A 27,618-nucleotide genomic window follows, 5' to 3' on the forward strand; every position below is an offset into this window, starting at 1 on the left:
TAAATTTTATTTTAATAAGCGCCCCCATAATAACACTTCAGTCTCTTGCCGAGAAATGTTTGCAAAATATCTCCTCAAGGATATCATCCCATATTTCGTATCTAGATAAAATACTTTACAGTACTTGAAGATTACTGCAGTTCGCAATTTATTTTGCTGCTATTGTGTCTTGTGCAATGTTTCTTCTACATTTGCTCTTACGGATTTGTGGCTGTTGGTACTGTAATGTTCCCCTGATACGGTGAAGCATTGATGCAGTGATGCGGAGAGGGAAATGCGTTTCCTTTATGCGATTTTTACAAAATTATGTTGTTTATCCATAGAAGCAAATATACGGGTATATAGTTTTAATTTTTGGTTTATTCACTGGGAGATATATGACGCTACATCTTAAACCTGATTTCAGTTTCAGATTTAACTTGCTTATAAAATTTAAAAATCTGTTAAAGTCGATATTTGGTTAATTGGAGATGCACGAGTATTTACAAATTACATAACTAAAACTAATAGATTTAAATATTTGAAAGAATAAAAGTCTGGATTTCAGAAGGTATTTCGGATAATCCCGTCAAAGCCAGGTTTTGATAACATAAGTGCAATTTACTTGCATACAATGAAACTGTGAATAACTAAACTAGACAGTTAACTGAACAAATGCGCCATAATCAGCATTTTTTGTTTATTATACATACCTATATACAAAACCCGAGCAAAGTCTATATAAAAATGTACTAATGAGCTTCGATAACTGTAAGGGCGCACATATTATACCAGCCAACATTAACAATCGCCCACTGATAATGTTCGCTACAGTCAAATTTATAGTAGAAAATGAATACATGGCGTATTCAGTGGCGGACAAAAATTTAAGACCACCTTAATATTTTCACCTAGACCAATTTCAAGGCGAAGAATCCAAAGTAAGAAAATGTTTTTATTAATAAAATATATTTTTCAAATAAAGTATGTGAAATTAAAGGTAAATATCTTAAGTTTTTTCCTTTATATCAATTATTTGTATTATCGAAATATATTTAAAATAAAAAGCAATTGTGAGTTCATATAATACCATTTCATCCTTTAAATAATGAACAACGATGTTCACTCACAAACTATAAGTTCCTTACCACTGGTGGGGGGAACTATTATACGAAAGCGGAGATATTGTTTGTAATTCAATAACTGATTTTATTTACAATAAATTGGTCTTTTATACAAATTAAACTGCAATAATAACTGCAAGATATACAATATTTGCTTAAACTAATTTATTATTTAATTTGCACAGATTGCTAACTAAGCAACCTATGCGTGCGCTTAACTTATGACCTAAGTAATACTATTTTGTTGATTCGTTAACCAAAAAATTAAGCAACAGGTGTGAGCGATTAACTCATGACCTACTTGTTAGTTTTTTGTTGATTCGTCAACAAATAATATCCTTTAACTTAAATGTGGTTTCGAATTTCGCTTTGAATTGATGAATAGCAATTAAAAGGCATATCAATAAAAACATTTCTCCACTCTTCTAAAATATGTTCTTGTAGTTTTTAACTGTTGTGGGGTATTTTTTTGCCGTCCAGCGCTGCTTGCAGCAATTTGTCAATATTTCGTTGTTGAAAACAAATCATTGTGCAAGTTGTGCCATCTTCTCTTTCATGGACGGTGTCAAAGAAGTCGTTAGAATATATGTGTCAACGTATTGATTAAAGTTAATTGGTGAAGTTACAATATGCAACTCTGTTTGACTATTTCACCGTATGCTTCCCCAAACTCAACGTCTCACCACGATATGACCTTTTTCATCGAAGTGATGTACATATACAATATATTTGTATATATAATACATTCGGTGCTTTTGGACTATATAGTCTGTTCTATTGTTTTCTTTTTAAATTAATATCATAAACAATAGGATAATTGATTGAAAATAGTGAGGAAAAATGCCCACTTTTTTTACGTGAAATTCAAAGATATATTGAAGCTGAAAATTATATTTTAACAGACAAAGTGGTCTTAAATGAAAATAATAATAAAACAAAATAATACCCATGCATTCAAATTAATAATCAAAGTTATTAAACGTTATTGAATGTTAAACACTCAAATGTTACTTCCATTTGGAACTGGTGAAACTTAGCTATATATAACAATAGTTCTCTTGGATGACTCCACAAATAAAATGCACTGCTTGCAGCTGAAGAAACAAATATTATATTTGAGATCGGACACTAATCCGTGCACTCTTATGATTTTCAATTAATATTTAGAATTTGTTATTTTAGTAGCATACTTTCTTAAAAGTTTCTGGTAGTTTTCTCCAGAGGCGCATGGAGTGGTAGCGACCACGTATTTGATTTTTTTGGGGATGAATTGAATAATTCTCAACAGAATAGCGCGACCAGTGACACTCTTGGCTGCCAAATAAAAAATAGTCCCCCACACATAATTCCAATATGTGCAATAATATGCACTATGATATTTAATCTTTACTATTCACACTCAAATTTTCGAAAGAATTATTTGGATAGCGGAGCATATCCCAAATATATGATCCCACACTAATGAAATTGATCGTCAGTAAAGAAAGCAGCTTATTTTTTATAAATAAAAATACACACAAGTATTGGACTAGATTCTAAAAGATTGAAAAATGTTTTCTCATCTGGCATAGATCGTACGCGAGTAGTTGCAGTCGGTTCGTGGCACAGATCACACTGATTTTGTGGTGCAGAGAACATTTCTAAAAGTTTCAAAAATGCCTCCCAGAAAACATGTAAATATATTTTATTTATTAAAACCACGTTTTGTTCTTAAAATCGGTAAAATTGTTTCTTCATCATATGACTTTGCAAACTGTGAAACATTTTGAAATGATAAGGAAATATGTCACGATAGTATGGCAAAAAAAATTTGTGTGTTTATTGTCAGATTTCTATATAAATTCTGAAAACATTATTAGCGGATTCAAGTAGATATTTATTTAAATATCTTTGGCTATGAAAACTTTTGAGTAATAAAAATCATGAATTCTTCATACTAAACAAATTAATGAATACGTAAATTATATTCAAATATTCAAAAAATTTTTGTGAAGACATTCTTCTGATTGTGACATGTAAACATTTAGATACATGCCTCAATCTGAAGAAGCTAAAAAAAATATAAAATCTAACATCTCAATGTTTCTTATTATAATTTATTTTGAAAAAAGCAACAGAATATTTTTCCGTTTTTCAGGTATTTACTATAAACGTTTCGAACATTACAAAACGTTCTCCTCTGAGAAACTTATCTTAATATATCATTGCGCGCCCCCGGAAATATTCTTGCGTTTTACGAGCGTCTCTATGCCACTTGTTGCGTACTATAATTAGCCTGTTGTGTCTTTCTTCCTCTCTCTCTCCCTCCCTTTGTTCAATTTCGGTACATATGTGAAGTGTGCCTAATAAATGATTAACACATCTATTTAGTTCAAGAAGTATCTGCCTGCACGGTAAATTTGAATATTATTTATGAAATGTTGTTTTATAAATCAAAACTTTTATATGCAACTTATTGTATTTCTACCACTAGCTTAGTCTTTAGTTAATTGCAACTAACGATTCGAACAACTGGGGTCTCATACAACTACAATAAAATGTATTCCTACGAACTAATTGAAAAGTTTTATTAAATCATGTATTTTCATACATGCATATATGTGTTTTCACGATTTGTAATGGTATTGACCCTGACTATGAGATGGTCTGTATTAACTGTACTATTTTTATATAGAATACGTATAAAGCGCTGTATTGATCAGGAATTGATTATGTGCTATTTATTTGCAGGAGCTTGAAATAAAATTTTAATATATATTTGTTAATTTTGCTTAGAAAAACAAGAAGAGTCATCACCAACGACAACAACAGCAGGTAAACAAATCAAACAGTTCAAAAAAAGAAACCTCAAATATTAGAAAGGAGAGTGAGGACTATGAAACGACAAACATACAATTACCGTATAAATTGGAACACTCAAACATTGTTGGACGTTATCTTGTAGCAAGTCGAGAACTTAAGGCAGGAGAATTATTAATAATCGAAGAACCTTTGGCCATCGGGCCTTGTGTGTCTTCTGATGCAGTGTGTTTAGGCTGCTACAAGCCAGTCAAGCTAAATGGTGTACAATATAGGTAAATCAGTTGGGAATCTATTATGAAAAATTGTTGCAATAATAATTAATGCTTACTCAGGTGCACTTCTTGCTGCTGGCCATTATGCAGTGTAAAATGTAAAGGATTATACGCGGCAACTGGTCACACCATCGAAGAATGTGATTTATTAAAAGCGCAGAAAAATACTACGTCTCTCTCAGCTACTACATCCGCCACAATAGTCAAAAATTTGTATGAACTCATTTTGATTGTGCGCATATTACTGATGAAACAGCACTCTCCTGAGAAATACGCAAAAATTATGCTCATGGAATCACATTCGGAACTGCGTAAACAGAATGCGGACTTGTGGCAACATTACCAACAAAATGTGGTGACTAAGTTGCTCGATGAATGGCATATGGCCTCATATACTGCGGATGAGATTCACACTGTTTGTGGTATTTTAGATGTGAATTGTTTTGAAATTGGACAAAATTCGGCCAAAGCCCGAACTCTTTACCCTAATGCATTTTTGCTTGCACACGACTGCAGTCCAAATACTTCACATACAGATGATCCAAACACATTTGCAATCGTTTTGCGCACTTCGCGACATGTACAAAAGGATGAAGCACTTACATTGAGTTATGCATATACACTACAGGTCAGCTCAAATTACCTATCTATATAGAATTTGGTTTTATTTTAAACATCATAAGGGAACTTTGAAACGGAGAGACTTCATGCATGCTGGAAAGCTTTTTTGGTGTTTCTGCCAGCGTTGTAGCGATCCGATGGAGTTGGGAACAGATTGTAGTGCTATTATATGTGCTAAATGCAAGAAGGGTTCACTAAGGTCATCTGATCCTTTAAATCAAGATGCAGACTGGATGTAAGGGTATCTTGGTTAAAAAAATTTAATAATTTAATATATTTCTTATATTACTTAAGATGTGATAATTGTGATAATACTTTGATTAGCAAAGACTTAGTAAATCTGTTAGATAAAATTAATGATGACTTGGAATCTATTGATGTGCACGATGTTTCTGGGTTAGAAAACTTCCTGAAAAGGTATGCCGCAACCCTTAAATTTTAATCTTTTATTACAGTATTATTACGGTACATTATAGTATTATTCCGGTTTAGGTACAGTGAGATACTCCGTTTCAATCATTATTTGTTACTTTCTGCAAAATATTCACTATGCCAAATTTATGGTCGCATCGAAGGTTATTTACTGAACAATATGTCGTTTGAAGACATAAAGCGCAAGGAGAAGTATTGTCGTGAATTTTTAGCAGTGATCGATATCTTAGAGCCAGGACTTACCCGTTTAAGAGGTAAAAACATTTTAATATACTTACAAGGGCTCTGTAGTAAGAAAGCATTTTAAGGGCTTATAATGTATGAATTGCACGCTCCGATTATGCTGTTATCCCGACACTTGATGCAAAATGGTTTGATAAGCAAAACTGAGTTTCACCGAAACATTCAAGAAGTGACTAATCTCTTACGCCAAAGCCACGAAATTTTGGAAATGGAACCCCCTGGATCTAGTGAACATCAAATGGGACTAGCAGCAGCAGACGCATTAATAAAAATGGGTTGCAAATAGATGTTGATATATGTATATTCAAATAACTGAAACTAATTTTAACAATTGGTTTTTAATTAAATTTTTTCTTAGCATTTTCCATTTTTTCTTTTTTATTGAATAAATAAAATTCGTGTTGACAACGTAAGAAGGAAGTTTAATTAGTTTCGTCCTTTTGTCAGGATGGCATTACACAGGTTCTGTGCAATACTTCTTCTTGTTATCCTTTTCAAATGTTTCGCTTATAAAAAGCAAGAAGAAATGATAAAAAAACCACAACTATTTAAAAACAAAGTTGTAAGAATCAACTTAATGAAATGAAGAGTTTAAGTACAAACTATTTAATTATTTCGCTGGGATTCATTTCAAACGAGGAGTATGAAGTAGTGTGATATCGAGTTTCTTTTGGAAAATTTAAGTTTTATTTAATGTAAAAAAAAATTGGTTTAGTTCATATTTAATGCATGTGTATCTCTTTATGTCTCAAGGGTTTAAGAAACCATTTTTTTTCAATTTAATCATTTGTATTATTAACTCGTATTAATTATTTAATTAAAATAGTGAACTGTCATCATTTTCACTGATATACGAGTATGCAAGGCATGTGTGTGTATATTTGATGATGGTTTTTATTTATAAATAGACCTGCAAATTACCGTATTATCAATATACTTTCCAAGTACTAAAATGAAATTCAAAGCTCTCAAAGCAAAATTTTATCAACAATTTTGTTCAATTTATTTTAATAAAGTTTAGCTGCGATTCATATTTGGAAAGGCAAGAATTGAACTAAGTTAACCGCTGATTTGCACAAAAATTTTTTTATTTGACTTTAAATGAACTGAAATGTAGAAATAATGCAAAATATCAAATGGAATATACGGCAAATCATATTAAGAATTTTAACTTTTTTGGTTTAGCAAATTTATTTGGAATTTAAAATTAAAGTTGTCTGTAAATTTTCCTGTTTTAACCGAAACCACTTCCTCGCCAACTAGTAAAATATTCCTACAGCGGAGAAGTGCAGTTAAAATTTTATTTCATATAATTTTGCAAATATCTCCCAATGACTACATAATTATTACGATTTTATTTTACAAAATCTGTGCAAAATGTTTTTTTCGATATATGTATATCTGATGAGAAATATAAAAAATATGCTCAGCAAATGTTAATTTTAAGTCTGGAACTACTCAAATATTATTAAACGTAAAATTATTTTAAAAGAGAAATCATTACGTTGATTATTATTTCACAATAAGTGACCGTTTTGTAAATTGTTGATTATGTATACACATACCTATATGTAATACATATGTATATAATATGTATACCTATATATTGTTAACAGAGGCGTGACGTCGAATTGTTCAGAGTGTTCACTGAAAACCTTAACAAAGCTTCCTTTTTAGACCTTTTTTTATTACGTAAATAATCTCGCTATTTTGCTACTTAACATTTTTTATAATAGCTTTTCCAAACAGATTAACATAAACACAAAACGTACAGTACAAACAAAATCACACATACATATGTTAGTTACACCCAGCATTACTTATAATTAATAAAAGAAAAAACACATTCCTCTTAAAATATACTAAGGTTCAGAATAAAAACTGCACCGCAGTTTTAAGGTTACACAGCATGCAAATCAAATAACATTCACATTGGGAATATGTTCAATATTGAATAAACACAAAACATACAAACAAATAAAAAAATAAAAGAGAAAACAAGCCCCGCAAAATATGTACGCAAAATAATCATAACTCTTAAATTAATGCGTGCAAGCGGTTCAATAAAAAAAGTGAAACTCCAATGTTATGTAAAGTAAATACAAAAGAGAAAAGAAATGACTGAGCGAAAAATGCTTTACATTTGACTAGAGGTTCAGTCGACTAAACTGAAACGCAAGTTCATACAAAGCGTGCAAATGCAATCAAATTCACGGTTGCCGTTTTATATGGGCAAATGGTTCAGTAAAAAAACTGAACCGCGCATATTAAATACAAAGTAAAAGAGTAAATGAATGCATGAGAGTTTTTTACTCTTATGTAGAGGTTGGAAAGAAACCAAAAACAAAGTCATTATTGCAATTTTATACTAGAAATGATAAAAGTAAAGAAAAAAATTAAAAAAATTTGAAGTGAAAAATAATATTTAGAAATGGATAAATGTGTGATTTAAGATTTGATTCAAATATCTTTTTTTAAACGATCTTCTGAAAAAAAGTTTTTAATTCATAAAATGAATAGATCAATTTATGATATGAAGAATTTAGTACTTGATGTAAAAATGTCGAAATCTGTGGTAAGTCGCTGTTTTCCTACAGCTATTTACCATAAAAACCAGTGGATCACAGGCTGCGAACATATAATTAAATTGTTTTGTTGGTCTTGTACGCTATTTGCTTGTGGAAAGGACAAAACTCAGGAGTAGGGGGAATACGTTATAGTTGGAATTTTGTTTTGATCAAATTGGGAACACCTTGCCAAAAAGCTAACGCCTCGCTACTGATTGTTAATGATAATTCGATAATATCATTTATGCGGATATGGAGTTTACCACCTGCGAGAAATCTGACGTACACACATGAATTGCATAATATGTCTCTTCCACGAGCTAGTGACGTTGGGTAACACTGTGTATAACAAGTGCGTTGCACCATCAAATTTCCAGGTAAATGAGAGAATCTTAGAGAGCGTAATATCCCTGTCAAAATTTAAAAATAAAAGTAAAATTTGTGTTGTGTGAATCAGCTGCTTTGGTTTGAATTTAAATTTTTGTATGGTTTATTTGTGCGACACTGGTGTTCTCACTAGACTTAACACAAACTGTTCTATGAAAATCTGTGAAAAGAGCGTAATTTGGCACTTTATTTGTGTTACGCTCTCAGTTTGTAATTTACATGTGTTATAGTTGAGTTTTACTATGAGTAGCTCTTAGAACAGACCTAATATTGGTAATAAATAAGATCTGAGAGGAGAATTAGCTGAAATAGAAGTTGCCACTGATTTGAATTCATCAATCTTTACTTTGAATGATGCTTACTTAAGAAACTATTAAATAATTTACAGGCAAGTCTGGCAAGAATCTTTCAGCTCATCACACTCCAAAATCTTGCGAAAGATCGTTTGAAATATCTTTCGTATACTAGCAGCGGTCTTTTGCAAGACTGAAAACTGTTTTCGGGCTATCACAAGACCAAATCAAAGACCTGCTGTTAATCAGATCTTTCAATTAACAGCTGATATTCTATTTGTGATTTTCGTACGCAAAATTTGCTTTATATAAAATAAAATAATAATTAAAACTGAAACTAAAATTAACTAATTACAATTTTTAAAAATAGAACAATTATTATTAAAAACAAATCAAATTATTTTTTTTTAACGCATACCCTGTAATTATGTTTGAATGGTGGCAAAACAATTCTAAATAAATTTTCAAGTATTTAGAAATAAAATAACCCGTGTCGTTTGCATCGTTAGATGTTAAAACTTGCATACTTTGGCGTATCGCAGCTAACTTATCGAAATGCTGGTTATTACATGTTTGTTTTAGTAGTAAATTGAATATTTTCATTCAGTCAATATGTCACAGGATTACACAGTTCAAAAAAATGAATATTTTTTATTGGGGATGTACAAAATCAAATTACTGATTTAAAATTTCCCTCTAATGGACAAGTATTGGCAGTTCTATTCTACAACATTCGTGAAGTTAATTTTAGCGTCAATGAAAGCATGAGTCTTACTGTTCGCGAGTCCATTATTAATTGGGGAAAGGCACGTATACCAACTTAAGCTTTACCTAACTGTGTTGAGAAGCTAGAAGTTTGGACAGGTTTGCATAAAATGCGAACAAAACACAAGACTTGTTCGAGTAGCGACGACTAGACTTTGTTACAAACTTGGACAATTTGTTTAACATTGCGCTTCAATTAATAAAGATCACTCAGATCTATCTGGTCACTTAGTTGGAGTGGACAAAAAATTGACCGAAGAAGAGAAGAAAGCACGCCTTAAAGCCATTGAGGAATAAAAAATGCTTCGTCGTGTTATCAAGAAAATTCGACTTCTAATTCTAGAATAATAGACTTACAAGAAAATTTTCTATTGACACGTTGGTCCTGGATCGTTACAATAAATGTATAAATAATTGGAGACAGTGTTTTATTTTCAATCTTTATTTATTAAGGTGTGCACTTAAATCTATCAATGTTTAATCACTTTATATTTATATTGAAATTACGTTGTAACTTATAATGTAGTATTGGTAATAGCCAGCGTATTCTTTTCCTTGGTTCCTCTTTCGTTCGTATATAAGGTTTAGCAGATTGATGTAAACGTATTCACGCTTATATATGGATTTAATAGCAATGATATAAACGTGGAAGGAAATAAACGTATTCAGGCTTATATACGGTGCAGTGGGAAAAATAAAATGTAATATATGCAAAAAAATGTTTGTTTTTCTTTTATACTTAGCTCCACTGATATACCAGTCCATTTGTGAGGACTTCAATAGTTTATTTCTAAGTGCTTCAGCGTGCTCCTGATGCTTTTGAGTGACGATCAATAAGTGATTTTTCTGAACATATGCGTTGTCTTATACACGCATCAGATCGAAATGTGATGTAGCGCAAAGGTAAGTTTACAGCTGGGCCCTATTGCACCAACACTTTCCACTTTGCATTTTGTAAGCTATTATCAGTTTTTGAGCATTTTTCTTTCATTGAGAACATAAAGCTTTAATTTTAGAATTGAGTATGCAAACTTTTGAAAACTCTCAGAAAATGCAAACCGTTGCTTCAATACACTTTTCCATGAAAAGTAAAGTATGAAAAGTGAAGGGAAATATTTGACAAAAAACCGATTTTTTTGCATTTTCTGTTGCACTAACACTTGTTACATTGCGTTTTGCTAAACTTTACAAAAAAATTGCAGATGATTAATTCACCTTGCAAATTTTGTAAATGATTGCTTCACACAAACCAAAAGTTTCTTATGCATATTAATAAAAGACAAAATGCGTAAAATGAAAGAAATCATGAATAAATAAATAAAAATAGTTTTAACACATTGATATTGTTGTTCAAATGAAAGCAAAAATAGAAATAAAAAATTAGGTTAGGTTAGGTTCAGTATACATTCAACGCCGAAAGAAGATAACGACTCCCTCATTAGATAAAGGAAAACCAACCTGACAGTTCTATAAACTTGGCTAGGTCCCTAACATTACACGATGACAGCTCAGTAAGAAAAGGGGATCCGTAGATTTTTAATCTTCTTCTGGCTAAGGAAACACACAGACACATGAGATGGAGCACGATTTCCTCCTCATCCTCAGAACCACAACCTCGACAAAAATCATTAAAGGGAAGTTCCAGTCTCATAGCAAGAATTCCTATTACATAGTGTCTCGTCAGCATAGATACCGTGGTGCTGAGCAGGTTCCGTCTTAGTTGAAGTAGCTGATTAGTAATTTTTTTGTCTAAATTAGACCAAGTCAACCTGAAAATCCGACATTGAGGTTCGTCAGCCCAGTATTGCTTGGCTATGCTCAGGTATTTTGGTTTAATTGCCAGTTTAACTGTAGCAAGTGGAACGCCTATATCTGAGAAGTTAATAGTAGGCAGAAGAGTGCCTGCCTTGGCGAAGTCGTCTGCCCTACAATTCCTCGGGATATCCGTGTGGCCAGGAACCCAAATGAGTTTGATCCTAACAAACCTAGCTAGGTCATCTAGTGAAGCATTGCAGTCTTGAGTTGTAATTGATGTGGCTGAGGTGTCTATCAGTGATCTGATGGCGGCTTGGCTGTCAGAGAATACTGAGATAGAAAAATCAGATGTTCGATTGCTTAGAACCCATTTCACGGCATGGTGAATTGCCATTACTTCTGCCTGAAAGACACTACAGTGATTTGGGAGTCGAAGCGAGAGGCGGAGACCCAGTCTTTCAGAGAATATGCTACAGCCAACCTTTTTTTCACTTACGATACGATTCAATACATCGTTATTGATAAGTCCACAATCTTCATCAGTTAGAGCTAACACAACTGACTTCAACATTCTATCTGATAAAAGGGTTTCATTAATACCTCCAAAAATGTCTTGTACTATATTATATTCAACACCTATCAAATTTGCTGGAATTTCAACTAAATTTTCACCAAACTGTCTGAAATTAGATTCACCATTGCCAATTCTCTTTAGACCTTTAACGAATTCAAGCTCTTCGAGGAGTGCTCTAATATTTTGAGTTAACGTTATATGATTGAAAAACGGGAATTCTGCCCAACTCGTAATACAACTTGCAATCATTACTGATCGCGATGCATAAGGAACATTGGGTAATATTTGTCTAAAATCTTCACATAATAATATAGTTTTTCCAGCAAAAGTCTTTTGTTTTTTTTTTTGTGAATCATCGCATAAGTCTTTCAACAAAGTATCAGTACATTTCATCACTTGTAACTGATAGTGAATAATGCTGCCGAATTAATAAATCTGTCATATCTACTATTTTTTTTTTATTTCGGTACTGTATTTTCCATTAGATTTATGGGCAGTTTAAAAACATTATGGAGTGTCTTTCCACCAATCAATAATGTGGAACCAATTTAATCAAATGCACACGAAATACATCGAAGATTAAGGGAATTTAATTTACGAATGACATCCGTTTGATCCTGTATCGTGACTCTGAACTTCACGAATAACTTTATCAATAACATAACGCTGTTCATTATTTGCGCTGTCATAAAGCTCATTAAATAAATATTCTTCTTCAAAAAGATCAAAAATATCGAGACCAGCAAATTCTGGCATTATTGTAGGTGTAGGCAAACCAAGTAACGTACATGTAATATTATGTGTGAACAAAACATCCTCGATTTTCAATAATGCTCTATTGAAAGAAACATCTACACTACAACCATCTCTAATGAAATCTTCGCTTAAATTATCTCTAAATTCCACCCAAAGCGCTAATGCATTTGCTGAAATATTTAAGGGACAAGTAATCGCAAACAAATTACGCATTTGTTTTGCTGAATTAAATGTCTTAGCTTCATTGAGACAAACTCTACACTCATTATCGTTGGACGCAATTCCACTAGCATGACATGCTTCGATAAATGTGCTATAAACAATTCCATTGTAAGTACGAACATCTTCGAATGATTTTGGCCCTTTTACATGCAACAAAAGCAATCGATGGAATAGCTCGATTTCTTTGGGAGTCGCCATATACATGCGAGTAATAACTTTATCTCTTTCTCGTTGACTTTTATGTCAAGATTTTCTACCATCAATCCAAATATAATCCAATGGAATTTCTGTATACGTAACATATATTGTTTAGCAGGTGGATCACTTTGATTCAATTGAAAGAAAGCTAATAGCTTCGTAAGCTTAGGATTTTCTACTGCTTGCCATTCTTGGACTTCGTGAAATATAAAATTTTGTATTTATGGCAAATGAGTGTAAAGACGAAAAATGATATGAGACTGAAAATGCATTGAAAATTCATATATCCGTCACATTGCTTCAGTTGATCCCACATATCGACCATTCAAGAAATTTCTAAATTTATCTACTTCAACTTGTACTTGCTGTACATTTTCCTTTGTATTTTCACTTTGAATTAAAAGAATTGTACTATCAAAACCCTTATATATATACTTATACATATATTTAATACTTTTGACTGAAGTGCACACCTCGACATTAATATGAAAATTATATTTTGCAAGCAAATATGGATTGAATGGAACGACATAGCGATTATCTAAAGACTTTCCTCTAACATCAACGGAAACAATATTATCGCGTCGTCTATACAATGGATAATCATTAACTGATCCTTTTGTTGATTGTACGAAATCCTTTGGAAATTGTTTTGAACATTTTCCATCTTGCATACATACAGAGCTTGGATTCAAAACACCGCATGGACCGTTCATCATGTGCCTGACAAAACATTCATGTAATTTTGGCTGTAAATTTTTATTCGGAATCTCTGCACAAACAATTTTATCAACATCAGCCGGCCCGACGATTTTGTCATTTTCACATTAAGTTATGAAAATGCGAGCATGAAGCAAACCTCTTTTTTGAAATTCAATTGTATATATAAGAGCTTTAACTTTGCCAAAAACATCTTTATTCCAAATGTCAGATATGAGTTCTTTTAACTTCGATTTAAATACACGCAAAACTATTTCAGACCTAAAATGAGATGATTCATTAAGATCAATTTAATTTATTTACAATCTCCGGCCAATTCGGATTGCAAGTCATTGTAACAAAACGCGATGGCTTGCCGAAGTGCTGAACAATTGGAATTGCATCTAAGTAATTTTGATATATGTTTCTTGAAGATCCAATGAAGGATGAAGGCAAAACCACTTTTCGACCTAAGCTAACAACGCCTACTTGATTCGTTTGCAAATAATCAGTAATATTGTTATACACATCTGCCCTCAAATTCACTTGATTCTGTCTTATAAAATGTAGTCGACATCCTTCTATTCTCACATACATATTAACAATGTACTGCAAAAATAGTTTTTGCAATTTATGCAAAAAACTAAATTGATCTCTTATTGCAAAACATTCAAATTGTAACATGATAACTTTATTTCGAATCTGTCTACCACTAGAATTATGTTGCACGTCATGCGACCAATTAACGTGCCAACCCAAGTCTCCATTTGAGAATAGTAAAGGATATGCCAATGGATCCAAAGCAGAATCAAATACTAATACATTTTTAACCACACTATTCGTTTTTGAAAAAGATATCATATTTCTCTCAAATGGTGCTTCACCATCTACAGTCGTAAATATAACCGCAACATCAGTCCAAATTGCACCATTATATCATCGTATATCTGTATCCCGATTCACGGTAATTGCCACACAAATCTCTTTCTGTACATTGCAAACTCTATGCCAATGTTTCTTCATTGTACGAAATGAGTTTTATTTTATTGATTGCTTTCGCATTTTATATTGAACAGCCGTATCGACATCGTAAAAATACAACTGGGCATAATTTGGCGTAGGACCATATGCTGTGACCATGGGTCCTGCTCTATGATAAAATATGTCGCGAATTTTGAAATGATACATTCCTCTTAAAACTTCGTCAGAAATATTAGCTTCCGAACGGACCATAGCATAAGCCGAATTGTAGCCGAATTGTATATTTTTATCATTTGATATTAGATCGATATACAATGATTTAAAAAATCATTTTGTGTTAGTAGTGGAAGATGTACTTTACCCTTATGAAAACACATAGTGGAGGAATTTCTTTCACGCATTGTGGACTCTGAAGCAAAATGCTTACCTAACCAATGCCTACAAACCAAGTTCATAGAACCAATATGAAAGGAATCAAAATTAGGCGGTATTTCATCCAATGCACATTTGAATAAACTTCGCAAAGGAACTGAATTACTATCAACACTATCTTCAACTTCAATTAAATTTAAATTTGTAGTATTAATTACATTTGGTGTTCTTCTTAATTGCACATTTTCTCTATTTCTTTGTCTCTGTACTCTCTCTGTAAGCGATTTATGGCAAGGCATGATGACACCATAATTCCAAAAAAAAATTTCATTAATTAAATGAATGATTTCAAATAAACTCACCAATAATAAAGGAAGCCACTAATTAATTTTCAAACTCAACAAAATAAAACTTATTTTCCTGAAATTTTACATTTTTTAATTTTACTACATTTGGATAGCCTACTCGGCTCAAGAAACAATTTATAACTACTTTTTGTAATTGTTACTCAAAACCACTATTGAAACCCTACTTTGACTTTAGACAGTATTACAGGCGAACCTACATGCGAAAAAAAAACGGAATAAATTTTATCCTTATATGATAATGGCAACACAGTCAAAAAGGGATTACAAACTTTTTTGTTAGTGTAATTTTATCTATATATATAAAATAATATTAAAATATTAAAAAAAAAATATAAATATAAATAATAAATAAATAAGGTACGTGTATTATTTATTTATTTAAATATATTTTATATTCTTTGTGAATATATTTTTATGTATTTTTAGTTTCGATTTATGTGGAGTAGTTGCGTGCATGCGAAGGTGGGTTTTTGGTAAGTTGTTTACATTTAATATAATATATAATAAATAGAAATTAACCAATTTTTATTTTAGATAACCACTCCACACTGGTTAAATGTTGGTTGGAAATTGGTATCAATTTCCATCCTTACAATTTAACCATGCAAACTGAGAGCATACAATTCAATACTAATAAAACTTCTATGACGAAATATTTTATCACTCCAAAGTTAGTGGCAGCTTTAGATAGATGTCAGTTAAGTATGAGAAATTCTATATTTATTATTGAAGCTACTTTTGATACAACACATACGAATTTCTCATAAACAAGTCCTCCATTCAATTAACACCGTAACTGTCCATTGGGTTGCAAACTGTTGCCGGCTTTAGATGTGTGCAAATATGAGGAGGAATGGGTCCCTATAGTTGTTAGGTATGGTGATAAAGAACAACTATTTGCGGTGCTAAAATTGTACATTGTACTAATTGTACTGTACAGAAAGTGACTGGAATCTCCAAGATATAGTACAAATCCTTTGTTGTGATACTACTGGTTCAAATACTGGTCCTTCGGAAGACGAACTTTGTGGTTCACTTTACGAGTAAAACATCGATGGCATTGTTTCAATCACAAGCAAGGCCTTGTGCAATCGACTCAAAATTTGTGACAGCTTTCTCAATGAATGTCCTACTTCATGCTCTAGTAATGCTTCATTTCAACACGCCAAAAAACAGATGTTGACACTGAGAGCAATTAACGATATAGCAGAAAGAACGGTTAAGTTAATGTTAGACTTTCATTGCAAAATTACTGTTGAAGACGGACAAAAAGAATTTCTACAACAGTGCGTACAAGAACACAGACAGGTTTATTCTGAGCGTAAAAAGCAAACACTGAAAAGCGAACAAAATAATTAACGTCATTTCAATAATAAACACTTATTAAATATAAGATACGGATAAAATAGTGTTTTATTTACTGAATAAACATTAAGGTCTAAAATGTCTTCTATAGTTTCCATAAAAACTTTCTGATAAAAGTTTGAGATCAAGTCGGCGGGGTTATCTTTATTCAATAATAATGGGTAATGGTATTTGGGGGTTTTCGGGTTAGGCTAAGGCCCCTATGCACTGTGACCAGTTTGTTCTATTGTGCACCCCTTTGTATTTAGATATTTAGTATCTCAAGAAATCGAACCAGCTCCTTTGGAGGGAGTTTTCGAAGGTCTTCATCATCTAGTTGATATGTACCTAAAATTTTGTTTTTTCTGTGGCCTAGTGCATCACAGTTGGTGATCAGATGTTCCATAGACTCTTCCTCATCACAGCAGAATCTGTAAATATTAGTGTCTGATATACCTATTTTATGTATACCTATTTTACATGCGGCGTGGCCTGTTAGTGCACCAAAGAGTGACTTTAGACTCTACTTGCTTAGGTTGAGAGCGGTGTTTGTTCTTTTAGGATGAAAATTTAAGAATTTTTTGGAATGATATAGCCCGTCTACTCCATTCCAGTATTCATTGATACTTTTTTGGATCCATTTTTTTGATTTATGTTCGTTTTATTGAAGCCAAAGAAGGGGGTTGGACCAGTGAATGATCCTTCTGTCCCTTTTTTGGAATAAAGGTCTGCCTTTTCGTTGCCTTCGTGTCCTTCATGTCCGGGTACCTAAATCAGAGAGACCTGGTTGTGGGTGGCCAGTTGGTTGAGTGCATTGTTACACTCTATAAGAGCTTTTGATGTGAATGTGTAGCTTTTTAGAGCTTTGGGAACTGATTGGCTGTCTGAGAGTATATTAATTTTAACTCTCTTAAGTCCTCTTTTGGATAAGATCTCCACAGTCTCTATTATAGCATAGAGTTCCGCATGGGAAATTGTGGAGTCTGTGTTTAGGGTAGTTCTCATGTGATATTTAGGCACGCCAGCCTCTGTAATTTGCTTAGTTTAGGTATAGCTGTAGTTTGTTTAGTTTTTCCCCAACATACCAATTCCCCATATAGTATGATTGGTCTAATCATTTGGGTGTAGATCCAAAAGTCCATTTGGGGCTTTTGTAGAAGCTGTTTTGTGATCCAAAGGTTTTTCTTAGCCTTTTTGATTACGGAATTGAGGTGTACTTCCCAAGTTAGTTTTATATGCAGGATAATTCCTAAATATTTTACCTCTTCCTTTAGGGATACCTCTATCTTGTTTATTGTTAGTGTGGAGATATCAAACGCCCTTTTCTGGTAAATGGTATAACAGTTGTTTTGGTAGGATTAATTGATAGTCCTTCTTTCCTACACCACTCCAATGTTGTATTAAGGACATCCTGCATTAAATCGCTGATAGTCCTGTAATGTTGCCTGTAATATTTACTGATATGTCATCTGCATATCCAATCGTTTTATACCCTTTGTTGTTGAGGATTTGTATTAGGTTATCAGCTACTAAGAACCATAACAATGGTGAGAGTACTCCACCTGCGGGCCTCCTTTTACTGCTGTAACACTAAGATTGGCTTGTCCTAAAGTGGCTGTGATCTTTCTTTGGTTTAGCATATTGCTTACCCATTTTACTATTGCTGGATCTGCTCCTCTATTGGAGAGTGCTAGTTCTATTGTTTTAAAGTTTGCGTTATCGAAGTCCCCTCAATGTTCATAAATGCACCGAGGGTTGTTTCCTTTAAGTTTAGTGCCTTCGATAATAATAATATTTATTATTGCAGTTACTAGGATCAAAATGAAAAAAAAAGAGGGTATACGTACTTCAAATCGAAAAAAAATCGACGTTATACCCTGGGACACCCTAATGTATATGTAATTCTTCATATAGCTATAAATGAACTATGTATATTTTAAAAAGTGAACTATTTATAAACGTATTCCTATGGCTTCATAGTAGAGCGATTCTGACTGTCAAGAACTTAGATGTTGATGAAATCAATTTCAAACTTCAAACTGTATTGCCTGGTAATTAAATTCGTTTAAATCCACTGATACAGTGATATACGACAACGAGAATGTTAATTATTCCATTGAATTTTTAAAGTTGCTTGATTTGTTTGGACTGCTTCTCTCAAAAAACCTTCTGATCTATATAAGAGCTTAAAATGGCCTAACAAGAAATATTTAAAAGTTTGACGGATTCGAATAGCAAAGAAAAGACAAACATTTATTTAATTTATTGAAATTTGGCTGACGCTCTTTCGAGTATTGTGAAGTACTCATCATCATCAGTGGTCTTAGAAAGTATTCGAATTTCTTTTTAATTAGTTTATATTCCTTATAGAATGTGTTTGGATTGCAAGTGTCAGGGTTAGGATTCGTGGCCATCAAACTACAATCGATGACAGTTCGTGTTGTAAAATCGTATCACTAATTATGTAATATTACAAATTTTTATTTTAACTATACATTGTATAAAATAAAATAAGTAAACCTTATTTCACGAACCTCACTTAGAACAGTGGGTTAAATTCCATTGGAGTGAATGATAGGTGGTTTATTAAGAAAGCATTTCACCTTTATCCGATTACTAAAAGGAAGAATGGGGTTTTTACCCCAAGCCATTGAATATTATTTAATGGCTGGACAGTCAGCTCTTTTTAGGCGGGAAGTAATGGATAGAAGTGCGAGGTTCCTTCCTAAGGGGTTAACATGTTCTGTCAGCCTTTTATTGTATTTTTTTTTTATATTGTCTAATTAATCCTTAACTAATTGAATGGTGGATACTTTCATTCTTAATATATTATGAGTCATCAGTGATTATTTTCAGTATTTTTGTTGATTGAGCCCTTTGGATAATTTCAATATATGAAGCACTAGCATTGCCAAATAGCTGGATATCATAAGTCCATATTGGTTTTGTGATGCTGTTATACAAGAGTACTTTATACTCTAGGCACAGGGAAGATTTGCTATTAATGAGCCAATGCAACTTAGAGGCTTGGAGCTTCATTTGAATTTTTTTGGCTTCAATGTGTTTACGCCAAGTTAGTCGTCTGTCTAGGTGAATACCTAAGTACGTTAAATTATCTGGTTGTGGTATGGGAATGTAATTTAGTAAAATTGTTGGAGATGTACTCCTATTTAAGGTAAAAATGACGTTTCTACATTTTAGTTCATTAATTTTTATTCGCCATTTTGACAACCATTTCTCCACCCCAAAATAAGTGGGATTGAAACTGGTTTGAAGGTAGTAAAACGTTTTTGTTTCGATATAAAATTACCGTATCATCAGCAAACGTTGTGATGACGACTGAGCTACTTATTAGGATATCAGATGTGTAAAGTACATACAAGATAGGGCCAAGAATACATTCTTGTGGAACGCCAGCTTCTATTGAGAAATTATTAGAAATATATGATTTACATTTAACTTTAAAACTTCTGTTCTGTAGATACGATTCTAAAAGTGAGTGGACATTTGAAGGCAATGAACAGCGTATCTTATATAGGAGTTCATTATGCCATACTTTGTCAAAGGCTTGTTTAACATCGAGAAATACCGCGGAACAATATTCTCTGAGCCCAAATGCGTGTCTTATTTCGTTCGTTATACGATTCACTTGCTCAATAGTTCTATGTTTTTCTCTAAACCTAAACTGGTGGGAGAGTATCAGGTTTTGACCGTCAAGGAATGGTTTCAGCTTTAAAAACAGTGCTTTTTCAAAGAGTTAAGAAAGGCAAAGTAGTAAGCTTATTGGCCGGTATGAAGAGGCAAGCGTGGGATCTTTTCCTGATTTATGAGTCATAATAATCATTTCCACTTTGTTGGGTAAAAGCCAAATTTAATAATGGCATTAAAAAGTCTCATGATAATAATTATAGCCAAAAGGAGTAAGTTTTTTATCATGATGTGCATGGCGTTGTATTCACCTGCTGCAATAAATCTGTCACCTAAAGTTAAGAAATTATCCGTAAAATTAGTCTCAGTAATGTTGTAGCGAGGGGGGCAGTAAACTGCCGATAAAGTTACATTTTTTCCTTTGTGCTTAAGGCATATTGATGTGGCTTGTATATAATTATGAGCATATATATCTAGAAAATTGTGTTTTAGACGCCTTCGTATCAAAATATCTGTACCACCATGTGCTTTCCTATCAGGGTGATTGGTTTTGTAAAATAAATAATCTGGAATATAGAAGAAATTTTTGTTTGTTAGATGCGTTTCTGAACTTCTGAGGTCATGAAGTTTGTGAGTTCATGTTTATGTTGGCTTAAGCTGTTTGCATTCCATGTACAAATTTTTAAAGTACTCATTTATTAGATAAAAACATTTGCATTAATTGGCTTTGCATTTTAACTATCTCGTTAAGAGTAGTTTGCATGATTGACATAAACTGAGTTAAGCTCTGGGTGAGAGTGGAGATCATCATTTCCAAACTATTACTTTGGACTGAGGGGCTTGTTGCTTGTCAGATTAAACGATATTAGCATATGAAACACCTGGTGTAAGAGGCTTAGAAATTAAAGGTACTTCAACTAATTTGATAGGGTTACTTCTTGTAGATTTACGTAACGTTGCTACATTTTTTGGAGTTGTAATCCTTTAATGCCTTTTTATCGCATTCGGAACTATGGTGAAGCCCGCCACATGCTACGCACACTGTGCAAAGAGTGCAATATGACTTAGTGTGGCCATACTCTTGCCAGTTTGTGCATTGTACTGGACCATTTTGCTTGTGGGGCTCCTCAACGCTAATTTTGCGGTGAAGTAAGTATTACAGGTTGTAGATGGGATGGCTTTCATTTTCTTTAAGCTGAGAAGCTTCCGGGTTAAGTTCAACTTTAAACATAGGTTGTGGGATTTTATCTTTGTTAACAATGTTTATAACTGCTCTAGCGCTAAAGCCTTTTTCGCTTAGGGCATTTCTTATCTCAATGGGTTCTACATTTGACTCAATACCTTTGATAACGACAACAAGGCCTTTACTACTCTTCGGTTGGTGTGTGTAGTAATTTTTGCTGCTGTCATCGAAGTGTTTGGTAATGACCCTGAAATTATTTTCAGTGCCAATATGTATCTTAGTTTCGTGTTTATTGCCCCTGGTTAAAGGACCAATATGAAAAATATTGTTACCAATCAGGCGTGCTAGAAGTGTAACCAGGGTATTTGAACTGCGTTCACGCAGGTAAATTGGAGGGGGCTTAAACTTTTTAATAGTAGGCTGTTGATCTAGCTTCCTCTATAGATTCAGCTAGTTCAGCAAATCTATTGCCCGAAAGTATATTTGTGGGTGCACTATCTTTGTAAATTTTGTTTATTTAGTACCTCTTAAATTGCCTTTTCTTTTAATATTGACATAGCGTTCCATGCCTGTTTGGATTTTATTTTTATTTTTTGGACTCGTTAAGTTGGGAAATACAGGCGATGCTGCTGAAGATTCAATGTTTGGTAAGCTTTTATCGGTTTGTGTAGTTTTCTGGGGGAACTTATTTGATGCGTCTATTACTAGAGAAGCATTACGTTTGTTTGGAATGCTAATTGTATGTCTTCTTTCTGGGGGAGGATTTGAATTACTCATTTGCATACGTGGTTTTGTATGCAAATAGCTGTTTTGCTATAAGATTTACTTATTTTTTTTTACTATTGAAATAAGGTGAATTAAAATTAAATTTAATATAAATAAATCAAATTAAATTGATATAAAAAATAAAAAATAATAAAGAAAAGATAAAAAAAAATTAAATATGTATATTATATTTTATATTGTAATAAATAAATATAAATAATTAATTAAATAAGAGTAATAAAATTACAATGTTTCCAGTTGTGCAGACCGTATTGTGTTGTGCAATGTTGTATTGTGTTATGGCGTTTTGTGTTGTGTGGTATTGTAGGCTTAGCTTTGTGTTAGCTTTTGTGGAACTCGTTTTTAATGGAATAATAACTATCTCTATCAGCACTTATGTTCTTAAACTTTTTATTATTTTTTAAATTTATATGTTGATCTGCTGTCTCTGTCAGCTATTTGAGCATTTAAGTTTAAAAAGAAGATAAACAAAAATCCAAAAAAGCGCGAGTTATGTACCATCACCTTAATAACACACACAACGACTCATTAGAAGAGATAATTTAGTAAAAGTATTTAGTTTAGTTATCTCAAGCACAAATATATTGATAACTAAACTAAAATAGTCCTAGGTAAATAATTGTAATTTATTATCGCGATTTGCTGTGCCAAATCGATATTATAAAAGGACGAACAAAAGTAGATTTAAGTTAGTCTTAAGATTCATTCAATAAAGTACGCATCAAACTTAAGTTTCGTGTGTTTTTTTTAATCAAATATAATTCGCGCGCTATTTTCAAATTAATCGTTTATGCACTTTTCACTTTTGGAATTGATTTTTTATCGATAATTTTATTCATTTTGTGTTTTTATATTAATTAACTTTTAACTTTTTCGGAGACCGACACGTCCGCTCACTAGAAATGTGGTAGTAAGGATTGGAAATATCATGAAAAAATTCGTAACGTAAGTAGTGCATATTTATTTTTTTGCAGTTCAAAAAATAAAAACAATAGTTGAAAATAATTTTCGTATTAAAATGCTAAAGGTTGAGTTGGTATTTACAAACACTATTCACAGAGCTCAGACTTTATCCTTAGAACTGTGCGATTCAATTTAAGACATTGACTGCTTCTGAAATGAACAAACCTGACAATCTCTTTATCTACACAGATATTGAAATTACAACAAATATTATATCTCTTTTGAGCTGGAGGTAAAACAACGTTTGCCGGGTCAGTTAGTTATAAAATAAAAATAATTCATTTAACAGTAGTTTTTTATGCAAAAATTTATTGCACTTGACAACAGATAATCCGTTACTTGGTTTGGAAGTCAACTCAGTGCATTTATCATGTGCAAAACTCATTTTAGATCAGAGATATTATTTAGAATAGTATACTAATAGACAACAGCATATATTCAATACTCTTCTCACTGGTGGTCTAGGTAACAAATAATAATGTAAAATAACCAGAGTTTACATGCAAAGTACCTATAACGTCTAATTAGAAACAATCCATATTCTTTTAATAAATACTCCAAGTAACATTTGAAAACAAACTTTCTGAGTAAAAGTTGGTCACCAATTTTCACTTATTGATTATTGTTTGTTTTTTTGTAATTTAGTAGTACATACATATATACATACGGTTAGGGACAAAAGTTTTTGGCATAATTGGATTTTTCAACAGAACAACGATCCTAAGAATACAGCCTTTTCAGTAAAAGAATGAATACTTTACTATGTTTTTCTCTCACGACAGCTTTATAGTCGTCCTTAATCACCTGAATCTTATTAAGCATGTTTTGGGAGTTATGAGAAAAAGATGCAATGAAACAAGTTGCAAGGATTCACCGATAGGAGCTCTCAGAAAAGCCTGGTCTGAAATAAAGGCGACAGAAATGGAAAATAATGTCAACTTCTTTGCATTACACATAATTTTTGCATGTGTTTTTAAACTTCTGTGCGCATAATTTTTTCTTTTTTGTTAAATTAACATTTATGCTTGCAATAAAGTAAACAAATTTTGTTTTTATTATTATTAATTATGTTAATGGAATGAAATAAAATTGCATAACATATTTATTTTTTTTTAAATTCTGAATTTTAAGGGTGTATTTAACTTTTGTCCCTGACTGTATATTGCTACAGGTTGGCATTATATTAATACTCGTAATTAAGTATAAAGAGGCATTTTAAGTACCTCTTTATTGAGAAATGTGATGAGAAATGATGTTGAAAATATTTTTATATTACAATGTAAGAAAATTCGATTATTGATAAGTTGTCTTCAAATCGCGAGCATTCGAACCTTTTCATGCGAACAAAGGAACGCATGGTAGTTATTTAATGATGAACTTAGAAAAGCCGGTTTTCACTCAAAACATACTCAGCGCATGTCACTTGCCGACTAATTCCGCTCAATATCTGCACAACAATGCGAGTGGTGGATTCTCTTCAGTTATTTTCTGCAAACCATAGCAGAATAGAGTTAAACAACTGTATTCTCCTGTTGAAACTATTTGTACACCAAAAGGAAGTTGACTCCGACAGTCTCTTTTAGACCTGAAGTGAAAGTGGGGCCATATCTTGCGCGGGCTATGCAAAATCAATCGCGGATTCATCTTAGAGTAGAAATTACATTCTGACGTGCATTTAGAAAAGTGTCTTTGCGGAAATATATTGATATACGCACTGATGGTAGACAATAGATTAGCTCCAAGCAAATATTAATTGCTGTAAGCGCGGTGAAAAATTATTCATCACAGCTCAAACGTGTTATTGTGTTTAATTAATTTTTTTAAATCGCATACTTCGACAGATATTTCAACTCAAAAAAATTTATTGAAAGTGATAAAAAAAATTAAAATAATGATATTTATTTAAAGGAAACTTAAGTGCTCCTCCGCTTTTCCGGGTTCCGCTTCAATCAAATACGAATGGTCGCTCTCTGTTCGGTTATTGTTGTGTTATTTCGACATCATTAATCAATGTCCTGTCCTTTGTTCGGAGTGTTATTTATAAAAATATTTACTTTTTTACAATTGACCATTTTAACCTGATTAATGCGATGTTTTTATGCTTTGGGTTCTGTTTATTTTCAAGAACTTACAGTACGCTTCCTAAACCAATTTTCGTCTAATGAACGATCTGAGCTGCTGCTAGGAATAATGTAGTGATTAAGAAAGTTGAATTGTTAAATTAGAGTTTTCTCTGACATTAACGGGAACTAACGGGAAGTAATTGCTTTTGGCTTTGTTATGAATGGAGTGAGTTTCCGTCTTCGTAAATACCCTCGCTAGTTATTGCAATCCAATTGCCTGTATATTTATTCAATTTTAATTTTTTTGCGTAGACAAGCCTCAATGAGTGCCATTGTGAGTACGTTCGCGATTTGAAGTCCATTTATATTCTTTGTTTTGTTTGCTTACTAATCATACTGATTTATTTCGGCAAATATTTTTATTTATTTTTTTACGTTTAGTAATATTTGTCATTGTGGACATGTAAAATGGTGAGTGTCGTTTGCCAAAATTTAATATGAATCATTAAATATTGAGCTAAAATTAAAATTGTGCTTTCAATTCTTCAATGTTTCGTAAATTTGACATCTGAACTCTTATAGGATTTCATACAATTGAACCTCATTTTTAAAAGTATAAAATAAATAAAAGTCGAATTTCAGCAATTTAAACTATTTTGCCGGTTGCAATGTTATTTTTCATCGAAAAACTCTTTTAGGCTAGCACTATTATTCTCTATTAAAAATTCATTGCCATTTATTTTTGAAATATTTTCCTTTATTTCGCAAATAATGTATTAATTATTAATATAAAGCGTATGCAAAATTATAATCAATCGGATTTTACGAATAGTCTCTAGATTCAAAAATATGTCCAATGATCTATAGATGATTATTTCAAGGTGTATATTACTATAAGGTTGAAAAACTTCTGTAGTTAGTTGACATTATGTTTCATCTTGATAATAATTTTGTATTGCAATTACTTTTACATATACTTCTCTTCTCTATATATATACTCTTCTTGACATTACATTTTTGAATATTTTAAATATTTTATTATCCCTCTAAAAGTGCAAGAAATTTAAAATTATTGAATTAGTTTATTAGTTTATTAGAATGACAAAATTTTCTTTCATTTAATAAATAAATAAACGGAAAAACTAGAAAACGCAACCACGATAAATTGAGTCCAAAAATATACGTTATATGAGTATAAAATAAATTATTGCATAAAATTCAGAGTAGAGTTAACAATTTCATTATTACATGATGTGTATTAAGTTGCAAATCGGAGATATCAAAATGTACATATCACGGCCATCGACGTCAACTAATACCGCAACAAAGTCCTCAAGTGCACTTACAGGTATAATGGTCTACCAGCGAATGCAAGTTGAGAGGTTTTTACGCTCAGCAGCATTTCCTCTTTTGCCATTGTACTTCCTGTTAGTGCCCATAGCACTTCTAATGTTGCTCCAACCAGTGGCATCGGGTTCTTGCCGAGAAGCGCAACTGTGTTGCAGCGGCCGTGATTCTTCGTGCGTAGTTCAAAAGGTACCGATTAATGCCGTTATTGAGGATCTCAGCGATAAACCATGCTACTGCGATCATGCATGTTTAAAACTAGGTGATTGCTGTGATGATTTCAAGGACTATTGTGGAGGTGAGTAATTTTGAGATATTTTGAAATATAAAATGTATTATCTAGCATGATAATTCAGAAAACATTATTTTTTCGTGAGTAGAAAGTCATTATCCAATACATATTATCCAGTACTTATTGATAATATATTTGAAAAAGACAGTAATTCAATTATTTATCTGCAAATATTCTACAAATGTTAGCAAGGATAGCCACTATATAATAACAACACACATGCTGGGTTAATTTAAGCTTTCACTTAATGCTGTTTCTAAACTAGTCTTAAACTGTAATTTAATAATTCAGTTTATATGTAGAACTCGAGATGTTAGCGTATGATGCAAGAGTATAACATTATTAAATGATAGCAGACGCGTCGAGTGTTACGCGTCTTATGACGAAAGGAAAAAATTGTGTTTATTGAAAACTACTATGACACTTGGCTAGTCTTCAGAATCCTTAAATATTTTTCAATTTTTCAATTCACCATGTACGAGTATTTACTTTTGCTTCTAAACTTAGAGTTGTAACAGAAGGAGGTTTGATGTATACTTATAGTTACGTTTAAAAGGTAAGCGATGCAGTTGAAAATTAAAG

At 32.3% G+C, this 27,618-nt stretch overlaps 2 protein-coding genes across 2 annotated transcripts; both read left to right on the top strand.

The window, feature by feature from the left end:
• The first annotated feature begins 2,672 nt into the window (after positions 1 to 2,672).
• LOC119666069 (SET domain-containing protein SmydA-8) lies at positions 2,673 to 5,835 on the top strand. The gene is made up of 7 exons (XM_038075343.1): positions 2,673 to 2,776; positions 3,879 to 4,177; positions 4,238 to 4,805; positions 4,861 to 5,033; positions 5,093 to 5,215; positions 5,291 to 5,484; positions 5,539 to 5,835. Exons 1-7 carry the CDS (start codon positions 2,759 to 2,761, stop codon positions 5,757 to 5,759), a joined length of 1,596 nt encoding a protein of 531 aa, XP_037931271.1. The 5' UTR covers positions 2,673 to 2,758; the 3' UTR covers positions 5,760 to 5,835.
• A 20,705-nt stretch (positions 5,836 to 26,540) lies between these two features.
• LOC119673325 (somatomedin-B and thrombospondin type-1 domain-containing protein-like) lies at positions 26,541 to 27,042 on the top strand (the record flags this gene model as incomplete). The annotated part of the gene is given in 1 exon segment (XM_038084588.1): positions 26,541 to 27,042. A coding segment is annotated over 1 exon segment (397 nt), but the record flags the coding sequence as incomplete, so codon positions are not given.
• Between the last annotated feature and the right edge of the window lie 576 nt (positions 27,043 to 27,618).

The sequence above is a fragment of the Teleopsis dalmanni genome, chromosome 1 (genome assembly GCF_002237135.1).
Source record: "Teleopsis dalmanni isolate 2A chromosome 1, ASM223713v2, whole genome shotgun sequence".
In the NCBI taxonomy this organism is placed as follows: domain Eukaryota; kingdom Metazoa; phylum Arthropoda; class Insecta; order Diptera; family Diopsidae; genus Teleopsis; species Teleopsis dalmanni.